Source organism: Sprattus sprattus (genome assembly GCF_963457725.1).
Source record: "Sprattus sprattus genome assembly, chromosome: 4".
Taxonomy (NCBI): domain Eukaryota; kingdom Metazoa; phylum Chordata; class Actinopteri; order Clupeiformes; family Clupeidae; genus Sprattus; species Sprattus sprattus.
Window position 1 is genome coordinate 44,793,530 of NC_137923.1, and position 13,356 is coordinate 44,806,885.

Below are 13,356 nucleotides of genomic sequence, written 5' to 3' on the forward strand. Positions count from 1 at the left end.
TAACGGAATAAAATGAATAGCTCTTCTGCACGACTTAAGCCTTGACCTTATGTGAGAATGACTTCAACATAACATTCCTAACAACCTGTAGAGACACATAGCCATCATCTTGGTAGGTGCATCTTGCCTAGCAGTTAGCCTGAGGGAGTTTTTTTTCAACTGATATAAAGGAGTAAGTTATGCAACAAGATTGACACCTTGGTCTGTGCCATGCCATGCTTACTGCTGGCTGTTGTTGAGGGTACACCCCTTTTAATGACAAATAAATGTTTTAAATGCACACAAATATTTTTTAATTCTGCTGGCAGCTGTAGACACGCTCAATTTGGTTTAATATTAGTTACCCTTTTTCGTTTAAAAAAATGTGTTTTTTTAACGTTTGTTTGATTTATTTTCTCCGGGGCATTCGAAAACATACCATAATTACAGTGACACAGTGAAATATTAATGGTATAGACCAGGCATCAATGATTACATAAAAAAAAACATTACAATGATATTATCCAAAAGATTTGCCTTGTTTAAAAATCCAAAATGAACATTCTCCTGCTTTGACTAGGAGAGTATATATAGCCTACATGGTGTAACTTGTTGTCCATACTGCGAAAAGATGACAGACAGTTTGTTGGATGGAATAAAAAAAAACAAGAAAAACCAAGCGCTAATGCTAGGACAGAAGGAATGTGAACATCTCAAGCAAAACAGCTTGTTGGGTGATGAGATAGCCTACTGTCGGAAGCTTTACTTAAAACCTGTACGAGGAGGCAGTCATTGTCTTTCTCGGGCATTCTGAAAACGAAAGCTATGTTCAAGTCTCAGATGTAAAATAAAAACATCCATAAAATAGTAAATATTGTGTGCAACCACTGACGTCATTGTTCAACTTAATTTTCAACATTTCATCGGAAAACTACAGCCTAAACAAAGATTTTCTGCTAAGGTTAGCTACTATCGCCTCAACTCGTGCAAGTCGAATCTGCTTGAAGTAACCTTTCCCGAACTCTTATCAGATACAGTCTGCCTACCAGCTGGCTGTCACCTTCTGCTGAGCAGCGTGTCAGGTCGACAATACACTCGATTGCCCAGAAACCTATTTCTTTCACATACTCAAGAACAAACGTGGTGCAGGAATGAATAGCTGGGAGGGATGGGTGAATGAATAGCAGCGCGAGTTACACCCACCTTCGCATGCCTCAACTGTCAGCGCGCGAGCTACAGATAGTTTAGCTCGAGCAGCCCGCGGTGACAGAGGCTCAAGGTGCAGCGGACAAGACATTCTGTGTACTGCATTTTGGAACCTATGTATTAAACAGGTAAGCCTTTATTTTTTCTCCAGTGGCATTATTTTGTACATTCAGTCTGATTGAATTGTCTTGTCTGAGATGTACATCACAGGCTATTTTACTTTGTAATGTTTGTTACATCACATTTAGGCTATTGAATGGATTTGCCTTGTCAGTCACGGCACTTTTTTCGTATCAATCATTAAAGACATACAACAACACATGAGATGAAGTTTAGACTGACGTTAATATTAGGCTACATTCTTTTTGTTTGTCCCTGCTTAAAACGCCATTACATCAATTTGGAGACTTGAAGACTGAAGACAAACAGGGTCAGCTTAACTAATACGCCATTAGTCAATACAAAGTCATCTTCATGTTAAAGGGTCCCTAAACATCACCTTTTAACGACTATAACTCCAGCATCGTGAAAGTTCTTGTTGTAAACTGATATGACTAATATTTACTGCAGGTGAAATATGAAACTTTTTTTCAGAGCTGCTTCATGTAGGCTAGGCTGTAATAACAGACTGCCTAGGATTCACACAAACTCATTCATCACTTGCTGACTGGATCTTGCTCTTGCATCTAGAAGGACCTGAGCTTGGTGCCCATCGAGTCCACAAAGATGCAGATGGCAGGGTTCAGCTCTCTGCTGATTCTGGCTTCAGTATGGCTTGTTCCTCTGCCGGTGCGGGGTCAAGGTAAACTGTCTTCTTTTGATGTGCAGTAGGGTCCATTTTTTTGTCAGTGTCGTTTTACATCAATGTCTGTGTTCTCAAATGTCTGTGTTCTCATATTTGTTTGTTTGTGTTTATCGATATATTCTAAATCCTAATGTCAAACACTTTTGTTGTTGTTTTTTATTGTTGTTGTTGTTTTCATGAAAGGCCTGCTGAGGAACTCATATGTGTGGCTGTGAATTATCCACTCATGCACTTGATCTCATGACCACTCTTCCTAAAAACTGCTTTGTCCCCAGAAAGAGATAATGTTTTTCGAGACCTGTCTTTGGTGGACAGCAACCAAATCCTTCTTTTCCCTAAGGGTGGCTACACTCAGTTGAGTTTAGACTTGAGCCAGCTCTCTGGAGGGCATCCAGCCGACAGGTTAATAGATAGTTGAGGAGGAGTCCACCCGGCTCTTCCATTCCATGCTATCCTCAAGTTGTTCTGTGTCAGGAATAGGATTTACTGAAGAGTGCAGGATTTGTATTGACATGGACTTACACAATATTTTAGATATCTACGGTTGTCTTCTGCCTTGGTTATTTCAATTGAATTGCACTAAATCAGCAATGTGACAGGTTTTCAGTTTCAGTCAACTATTTAGGTTACATGTACAGGAACTGCCCTTTTGAAATAGTTATGGCACCAGCAGGCTTAATATTATTCTTACATTTTGCATTGACCAGTAAATGTCTTCGTACCTCTAGAATTACATTTTTGCATTAGATGATTTTACCTCAATTTACCTAAGAATAGACTAAGAATTAACCGTGTCCCCTTCAAGACACTTGCTTAGTTCATCTCAGACACTTTTATAACGCCATCATGCCTGTGAATGGAAGACATTGATTTAACAAGGACAAAGCAACCAGCCACTCTAAACAACACAGTCAACCTACGCTCACCTAACTGTGAGGTAATCCTTCATTCAGTTGAGAGATCTTCATGTCAGAGACATTTAAGACGGTCCAAATGCCTGTTCTCTTAATCAGGTTGGTGAGCCCAGCACGGTGTTTTGCTTGCTATGATGATGCATCCCTCCATTTTAACAGTGCCTGATATTCAGAGGGGTGAAACTTTACCACCTGCTTTTTGGGTGTGCTACATCAGTGAATCTCACCAAAACTGTTTGTAATCTAAAGCACAATCTGCTTTTAACAGGTGGAGACCAGGTGTAGCCATCTAAAAAGTAGAGTGGCGCCAGATGCCTCTTTTGCTAATGAGGACACAAACATTAGTGTTTGTGGGATTGTCTTCTGCACACTGATTTTCATATTTTGTTCTCTGATATGGACTCGGTTTTGGAATGGGAATGGGAATGTGTTTGCACTGGGCCTGGTTATGTGATGTAGTTTATAGATATGTGGAGTAGGCCTACATGGATGAGGGCTTGTCTTCACACTGGATGGATGATCTGCTGTTTGCCTCCTCGATGGCAGGAATAGACATTCATAATCCTATTCCAGTGTTTCTTCTCTATCTCTTTTCTCTTCTTCTTCTCCCTTGTCTTTTCACTCAGCAGCCTCTAATGAAAAAAGTCTTATTCTCTTGTAAGCAGCACAGCACAATATTATTTAGTAATAATGACAAAAACAGCTTTTCATGAGTACAAACATTGTTTCAGTGTTAACCTACTACTGATTGTCTGATGCAAATGGCACTCTCTGTGCCATGATCCTCAAGCAGTTACTAGCTGAGAAAGAGAATGAGACTTCGCTTGATTATGACATGTGTACCTTCTGCCATGTTCCATATTGCTTTTTTTTTGCGTGGAGACAGTCCATTTCTGACTTGTAATAAAAGCAGATGGAGAATCTTTTGAGGCAGTAGGTGGGGTTCAGTTGGTTTTGAAACCATCTGTTAACATCAACTTAATGAACCTTTTATGTGATGTCTCAGAAAGTATTATATTTAGTCAGTAAAAAATTCCATGCTGGTTCCTAGATCAGGTGTGTAAATGGAAGACTATGGCAAAGTGAAATTCAATAAAAGTTAAAAATGATATGCTGTTGGTTCTGAACAACTACCATAGAAAAGACCCATTTTGGTTTTAAATACCTGTTGATTTAAGGGCCAAGTTTTCAGGTCTATCCCCTTCCTCCCCAGTCTTGTAGTCGGTTCATACTCACTGCAGACTGTAGACACAAGTTCTCTACTTATTTTGTGAATTGCAAAATCAGTGTGAGTATGTCCATATTTAGAGTTATGTTAACAGGTAGCAAACTTTTGAATAGACTGAAGCTCATCTACTGCCCATTTGTGCATGTGGTTATTTACAAATAATCAATTTACATAATTTACTTCTCTGAGATGACTGACTTAATTTTATTATGTTTGAATTTTTTGATCAGTTTCATCCCCACGAAGATTCCGTTTTAAGGTATTGGGCACAGACAAACTCGGTGTGTCTTGGAAAGAGCCAAAAGGAGATTTTGATGGCTATAAGTTGATTTATAGCAAAGAATCAGGTAAGTTGAATGATTTACATCATTGCATTTATTACTGTTAAACACTCAGAAATGGGAAAGAGTGAAATGGAAGATACATTATTTGAGATCCACATTGAAACCACCCTAGTAAAGTAGGATGTGAATAGCATGGAAGAATGGCGCTTGACACTTTGACTTTCACTTGACAACGACACTTTTCCAACTCTATGGTAACCGCTATTTCATCCCACAACCAAATTACAGAATACCAGCTTTGGGACTACCGTTAGCTCAAGATAAACTTTACAAGGAGTGGGAATCACTTCACCACACAATTACTTAAGATTCTTGAGTCTTCAGTGTTCTTCTCTCTGTATACATTCTGACCATACAATGTTTACTGTAGCCGCAATAGGCTGTTACCAGCAATTTATGGCAGTAACCATAACTATAACCCCAGAAACGATCGGGAACTTCACTCAACCACAGTTCTTAAAACAACCTGACCTCTTCTTAGATCCATTAAACCCACACCTGCAGGTCTGCCCTAGTTGTCTCCTCCGCATTGATTTAAGGCCGACTCAGGCTCATTTCTCTCCACTGGTGTTTGGCTCCCACTCTGAAGTGTTAGCAGCCAACTCTGGTGGCCTGGCCTGAAGGGAGCGTTGATCACAGTGATGGAGAGAGTGTCAGCTGAGAGGCAGTGTAAACGGGACAGCAGCTGCCTGGACCTTGGTGCTCAAGTGGTTTCCACTGCAGGATCATGAGTTCTTTACATAAAGACTAGTGGTCCCTTTTTTTACTGGCTCTTAGTGATGATGCTTACATATATCCAGACTGCTCACTAACTCTGAAGCTCGGCTCAGTCGGAGGGAACTAGTTTGTGTTGCTCTGTTGTTGGGATCAGACCTGGTCTTGAAGTAAGAAACAAGTGATGTCAGAGCATGTAATGATGGTGGTGCATAGTGTTAAAAGTCATTCCTATCATTGTAGTGCATTTAGTTCCAGCTATCTGTATTTGGCACCATTTTTGTACGAAGTTCAATCGTCAGTTAAATCAGCTGGGTTATTGATTGTGTTGTGCTTAGTAAGTGCATGTCTGAGAGCCATTATCATATTTTTCCCAGTTTGCACAACATGCACAGTCGAAAGTTTAAAGACTAGAGGAAATAAACACACACACACACACACACACGCACACACACACACACGCACACACACACACACACACACACACACACACACACACACACACACACACACACACACACACACACACACACACACACACACACACTCACAGGCACCCAAGATGGAATCCTCCTGTAATTTGAATAAGTAAAACGTTCTGGCATGCCTTGCAGTTAAATATGCTTGACGGCTCTGGTCGTACAACATGCCCACACAATATCCTGCACAATCTGTTGCCCGTAGGCAGGCAAGGCTGGAAATGGAGTGAAGAAACCAATGAACAACAGCAGATTGCTCTGTCAGATTATTAATGTAAATTCTCACCCCAATAGGTTACTGAGTGGTTGTGTGTTGCACTTCACCACACTACACCACACATCAAACCGTAAAAGTTATTGAGGCAAGATGATGATAAGAATGTAACACTCTTAGATAAGACATCAGACCCACAGCACTTAATCCTTATCCTATCATAATTATATGGTTGTCTTAAGGAATGGCCATCAGCAGTACATTATCCATTTGGGTTTCTTTCATCATTAGTAACACACTGTGGCAGAGAGGGCTTTAGACCTTCATTAGGAACTTTGCTCCAGTAGTCTTTGAGTCTTGTGGGTTCTGCTGTGGAATGTGCGGAAGATGTGTTTGAGCATAGAGGCTCCTCTACCTGTCTCTGTGTGCCCCAGAGCAGTGGATACGTACCTCGCTCCCCTTTCACTCTGAAGGGGCCGCAGCTCATTTGAAACACCAACACCTCGTCCCTCCCGGCACTGCTGGGAATGTATAGTAACCCCCTCATCCTCAGAGAGGCAGCAACGAAGGCTCTCGTTAAAATATCAGCCCCAAGTTAGTCTAAGCAAGAGCAATGTTAATTCAAATGTTTGCAAATGTCTATATGTCTTATCCCATCACAGGAGGAGAAGTGAGGGTAATTCAGGTGTCTAAGAATGAGGGGAAGGCTGTGATAGAGAACTTTGACCGTGGCCAGGAGTACAACTTCAAAGTTGTTGCTCTTAGTGGAAACAAGGAGAGCAAACCACTAGTGGGACAATACAAGGGTAAGAAACTCATCTGCTAAGAATTCATAGACATTTAGATTTTGACTTTATCTTTATCTAGATAAATGTATATTTTTTTAGATTTAGATTTGGTCAAGCATAAAACATTCACATTAAAAAGATGTTTTGTTATTTTTATGCTTTTTGCTGAAAATGTATTTTTGTGGATGATGATTGTTCATTACAGCACAGGGAACCGATGCAAACAATGACATTGTGCAGCCACAGAAACAGAAAGACCCCGCGACTACTGAGGACGACAATGAGATAAGACAAGGTGAGGTCAAAGGTCATATCATTTTATATGTTAATACAAATCAGTGTTATGATTATAATAAGACCTGCTTATGGTAGCTAAAATAGAAGCCATAGAAGAAATCCGTCAGAATGCTTTATCTGCTGGTGAAAAAGTATTTTTCACAGTTTCATCATCGAAGAACCAGTCACAGAAATCACAGGGATCCTAAAGATCTTTTCTTTTTCTGAGGAACTTGGAAAACTGCGGAACACTGTACTGGATAAGTAAATAAATCAATAGCAAATTACTCTGGAGAAGGTACTGTGGCAACATGCAACGAGAAAGTGAGGACATAGTGGACTTGTCTGAATAGGATGCTGACTTCACTATACCACATGGGCTAAAACCCAGCCATCATCTGGGGATTTAGAGGATAGGTATGGGCTGTGGTATACATCAGGCAAAGCCAAGGTAAGCCATCTTTCTGCATACCTCAAAGACACTTCACTTAACATTCCTCATCAGCTTAGATGTGCCCTAGATGAAGCATGTTTATCCAGGGTCATGTCAGTTCATAAACAATGACTTCGTACTCTTTAAGTTAGTTCAGGTGCATGCGTTTCAAAGTCCAGGAAAAATGTTAAAGGTGCATTATGCAACAATTATGCTTCAGGATTAAGGTTAGGATAAGCAGTTTAACCTTAAAATAACAGCTTAAAAAAAATTGGGACGCTACAATGACATTTAATATGGAGAATCGCGTCGGGGCCATTGGCATAGCAGGGTCGATAGGCATATAACTGCATTCTGTAGTTTCGCCTGCCGCAGCCCGCCGACCTGACTTGTTTACCTTCTGCCGATCTAGTAAGTAGCTTATTTGCCGTCTTGCTTAGTCTTGTGTTGCACTTGCTTGATGTTTGACTGTGTAAGGACAGTCGTTGAGTAACTAGTTTGTCATAATGTCAAAGTCAGCACATTTCAAGAGATTTCGTTCGTTTTAGCTGCTAGCATACCTTTAGCGAATAGCTATTGATCCTCATTGCACCTTTAAGTTAGGTCAATAGTCAGACATAGAACGGTATGAAACATATGAAGCTTGCTTTTTGTGTGTTGTGTAGTGGCAGTGAAGTATTATCTGTCTCTCTTTAATCTTGTGGATGATTTTTGCACCTATTTTGCATTTTGTGTATTTGGCCCCGGGGATACACACTGACTGAATTTTAGAACAGGAGCATTGTTAAAGTGAGCGTTGAGGGAAACATGCTATTAGTGGGAGACTTTGGAGTGCGTTTTCAGACAGAGATAGTAACAGGTTGCCGTGGAGCTCCCTCAGTGTTGGATTGAGAGCACTTGGCGGTCGTTGTGTCTGGCTGAAAGGGCTATCATTTGGGGGAGGGGAGGAGGGGGTTGTGTTGTGGCGCTGTGATAGATGCTCAAGTATGGGAGAAAGTAAGAGATTCATGGCGGGATGTTGGAAGGAACTACTTTAGGACGGATCTGAAATGGGTTCTCTGCCAGACGCTGCCTGTGGGCACATGCACAGAGAGCTTGAGCAGATTTCAGCAGCAAATGCTCCTCTTTATCTCCTTCAGTTAACAGGCTCTCATTCTCTCAGTCAGTTTCTCTTCCTCCCCCAGCTTGCTCCAATCTCCCTCTCTCTCCCCTTCTCTCCCCTTTCTCTCAGTCCTCCTTTTCCTCTCTCACATGCTCTCTCTGGTTCTCTCTCTTTCTCTGTTTCTTATTTTATCTCTTTCTCTTCACTTCATTCCTAAATACTTTTTCCTCACTGCATGTGCTGTCCTCACAGGCTCTCCATACTTTTTCCTGCTCTGAGTCATACACTTTTTTTTTTATTTTTCTCTCTCTCTCTCTTTTTCTCTCTTGCTCTTTTTCTCTCTATCTCTCTCTCTTTCTCTCTCACTCTCACTCTCTCTCTCTCTGCCCATTTCTCGCTCATCCCTTCGATTCACTGAATACCCTCTGTTGGCTCCTCTCCCAAGCCGCCTGTGCCCGCACTTGCAGAATACCTTTGAAATGCTATCATGACTCTTTCGGGATGGACACAGTTTCCACCCCGAACTCCTGTTTTATGGAGCTTGCAGTGCCTCCCTACCCCTTACTTCCCTCTCCACAACCCCTGCAGGTGTTCCTTTTGGCATCTTAAGACCTTGCATTTAGCTGGCTGATGCAGGACCCAGGAAGGGTATTAGATCTGATATGAAGGGGCTAATTGAAACTGTGAAACTATACTTTATATCACCACAGCTGTTTGGGTCACCTGACCTCACAAGGAATTGCGACTCACTCCTCAGCCATGTTGTTATCATGCTTTGTGTGTGTGTGTGTGTGTGTGTGTGTGTGTGTGTGTTTGTGTTTGTGTGTATGTGTATGTGTGTGTGTGTGGAGGGAATTATAGCAGGAGTGTATAACAGTATTGGCACTGCTTTAAAAGGGTAGCAAGGATTAGGTAGCATTTTGTTTCCCAGAGTTTAACAATAAGTACCTTGAATAATTGGTCCAGGCTGGAATGGACATATGGAAAGGTGTTTTTTTTTTTTTTTTTTTTTTTTTTACATATGAGAGTTGCAGAAAGACAGTCTCTACAGCTGAAGCATTCTTGTAATTCTATTATAAAGATGATAAGGATATACAATGCTGTTTCACAATGAACTCTGATGTAGTTCTGACATGTTGTGGAAGTCTAACCATTAAGGAAACAGCTCCGAAATGCCTCTGTGAACTGTAGTCTCTTTGCACTTTGATGAGATGCAGTCCTTTTCCAATGGGGGCTTGGAACGTTCCAGCTGGATGGAATGTTCTTTGTGTCTGAATTAACAGGTAGTGCTGGGACTGAGTGAGCTCTGGGCTGAGGACACGCCTCTTTTGTTAATCCTTAATTGCATAGGCATTTGTTCGCACACCTGTTATTGCAACGTATTTGGAGAGACGATTGAAGTAATGAGATCAGAGCAGGGCTTCTACGTTACTACTCATCAGGGGTTTCTAATATTAGGCACTGGAGCACACACGCATACACATACCCACACAAACCTTATAGTCCAACACGCACACACAGACACACATACCCACACAGACATGAAATAAAATTAAATAGAAATGGAGACACACACACACACACACTCATACCCACACATACCTTATATTCCAACACACACACACAGACACACACACATACCTTATATTCCAAACACACACATACACACACACACACACACACACACACACACACACACACACACACACACACACACACACACACACACACACACACACACACACACACACACACACACACACAAACACACACAAACACACACACACACACACACACACCTGCCAGCACATAAACACAAACATATAAACAAACTAGTGGAGGTATTTTAAGATGAGTGAGCTAAAGCAGCATTTGCTAACACTCTGATAAAGACTAAGGTGGTAAATCTTCTGTTCATCTATGAGGCAGAGACCTCCAAACAGAACATGGACTCCATCAAAGCGTAGCTATTAAGATGCAGCCAACACTGTGATTAACACTGCTGTCTTCCTAAGAAACTCCACCATTTACTAGGAGGAGAAAAAGTTCTTGTTTGCGCCGGAGAATTGTGAATTTCTCAAGAGCTGATTTGCATAGCCCACGGATACTGGCAAACATCTGTGTGTTCAGTCACCATTACCTAACTAAAGGAGACAAGGACTTGCATGATTTACGGGGTGCTGGCTCTTTTCACACTGTTGTAAACAGTGCTGTAACATAATGTCAGAGTATAGATGCAGCATCAAATAATGAATGGTCGCCTTTTTGTGCCTGCAGTTCCTGACCCTGAGCGTACCAAGCGTTACCTCTCTGTGACTCCCATAACTCTCTCCGGATAGCTCCAGAATGAACTACAAGAGACGACAAAAAAAAGATCAGTTGGGCTGCAGGACTGATGCTTAGGCCACTTCATATGAGGGATGAATCAGCAAATCAAGCCTGGTCCGAAACAAACAACGTCTGCGGAAGTCTGTGTATCTGCATGGTGGAACACACCTCAGAGGCTCCTCACCTTGACTAATGTCTGATGGAGTAAATACCCCATCAGTGAATTTTCAGCTCTTTGACAGCCATTTGGAAGCACAGGATAAAATACAGCGGCACGACTTTGACACCTTGTCGGACACTTTGCAAGAACTAGGCTAAATGAAAGGCACCATCCATCTGTCAGGAACAGTGCAGGTTCCACATTTCAGACTACCATTCAAGGCAGTTAACTAAAGATTCGTGGCGGCTCCTGAAACCTCTGGGCACTTTTTAAAGTGCTTGACAAGAAACTGAAGGAAACAGACTGATTTGAAGGCTTTCGCTTACTGGAGTGGCTTACAAATGCAGGCTTTTAAATATCTGTCAGCGCCAAACTGACATTACCCATCCCCACTTGCCAGGAAGGAGATTTTATTTTTAGATAAACAAAGAGGTATCTTAACGTGTAATTAGCATTCAGTTCAGAGAGCTAAAACACTACTTATGAAGTGAAAGCTGTGCTGTACATGACAGATGTTGGGAAGAAAGCCGTTGGGAGTGGTCCGACACAAACGCAAGTGTACGCGAGCATACGCAGGCGTGAGCACACACACACACACACACACACACACACACACACACACACACACACACACACACACACTTACTCACTCACTCACTCACTCACTCAAGGAAATAGGAGGAAATACAGTATGAACACACATATACTAACTAACAGAGACTCAAAAAGTACACATAGAGATACACTCACATACACATAAACACACTTACACAGAAACAGAAATACCAGCATATGCACAAATATCACAAAACACACAAGTCACTTATATGCACATCCCACATTGCTGTGGTCTTAGTTCTCTGAGTGATCCTTTGTTGTGGAGGCACTTCACAGCCACTAAATGTGCAGCAGAAGTTCGTCTGAATATGCACAGAATGCCGTGGGACACAGTAATTTCCCTGGGGCGAACCTGCGAGCTCCAGAACTTCATCATAATGTTGGAGGCTTGTTTGTTTGTGTCAGCAGTGCTGACAGATAAACATGTAACATCCCTGTGCTGCCAGCAATACTGCAGTCTCGCCATATGGTTCACTGCCTGACAATTTAAAACAAAAAGCCACAAAATCATACAGGAGAGCGCTGGTCTCTCAGCCCTGAACCAGACTGTGGTCAGAGACAGCTGGTTGCGATTGAGCAGCAGTTATAAACAATATTCAGAGTGACTCAGTGACTTAGATCCAGGTGATAGCAAATTGGTTTTGGTCGTGATAAAATTATATGCATACTGATTACTTTTTTGAAAGGAATTTCATTTACTAAATATGATTTATGGTGTTTTTGGAGTGATAAGGCTCTAGTAGGCAGTTTAGTGCATGGTTTGTTGGCCACATAGATTTAAGACTTTGTGGTTGTCAGTGAGTGTGAATGATTGCATCAGATTTTGGATATATAATTCTGAGTCTGTTTATTCCGCTCATTTTCACAGCAGCACACTGCTTGGGTTTCATTCTCAGGGCCTGGTTACCTTTTCATTGAGGTGACATCACAAAGGCATGTTGTCAACGTAGTCATCTGTGAAGGATCCGATAGCCAAGCCAGCTCTGTTAGTTCAGTTTGTGGCAGGGAGCTTCAGCTTGTTAACATTCTTACATGTTGTTGCACATTGTCCACTGTCTGGCATTGATAATGACTTTCGGTTGGGATTTAAGGCGGCAGCACTGGCGGTGAGTAAATGATTGACGTGTAGCTAGATTTAAAGATTATGAAATCGATTTAGTCCTTAATGTCTCAGGTCTGCCATCCTCTGATTGATCTACTGAAGGGAGAAGAAGACAAAGGGGCCAGCATTCTTATTTTAGAAGCAATTAGAGTTTCAGAATGAGTTTGGGGCTGGAGTGGGGGATGGGGGTGGGGGACACATTTTATTTATCTGTGTGTACCTGTCTGCTCTATTTTGTTTGTGTGGTGTGTACGTGTGCATTAAAAAGATTTGCCCAGGAGGCATCAGGACCCACCAGTGCATTATAATAATTTGCTGAAACAGTTTCTCTCACACAACTACTGTAACAGCGATGCTTGTACACTTAGACAGGTATGCATTCCAGAGCTGTCAGTTCGCTCTTTGCGATGATCTTATGCCATGCTCTTGACATGATCTTATGCCATGCTCTTGACATGATCTTATGCCACGCTCCTGACATGAGTATAAGATACATTAGATGGGGGTTCAAATCTTAACCAGCCAAATAAAGCAGCTGTTGTTTTTTCAGGCAACCACTGTTTCCTGCCACTTATGACAGTGTTTAAATGAAAGCTGTCACACAAACTAAATGTAAGTGTGCACCTAATAACATATATTTTAAAGTGGAAACGGATAGTCTTACTC

General features: G+C 41.6%; 1 protein-coding gene across 1 annotated transcript in view; it reads left to right on the forward strand.

Moving 5' to 3' along the window:
- Nucleotides 1-1,911: 1,911 nt before the first annotated feature.
- Nucleotides 1,912-13,356, forward strand: part of col14a1b (collagen, type XIV, alpha 1b) — a gene marked incomplete at both ends in the record, with an annotated part of 63,142 nt that continues 51,697 nt past the window's right edge. Inside the window, 4 exons of the mRNA XM_080836333.1 lie at nucleotides 1,912-1,987; nucleotides 4,363-4,479; nucleotides 6,546-6,689; nucleotides 6,877-6,966. Coding sequence (XP_080692459.1) covers nucleotides 1,912-1,987; nucleotides 4,363-4,479; nucleotides 6,546-6,689; nucleotides 6,877-6,966 — 427 coding nt within the window. The remainder of the gene's footprint in view (nucleotides 1,988-4,362; nucleotides 4,480-6,545; nucleotides 6,690-6,876; nucleotides 6,967-13,356) is intronic.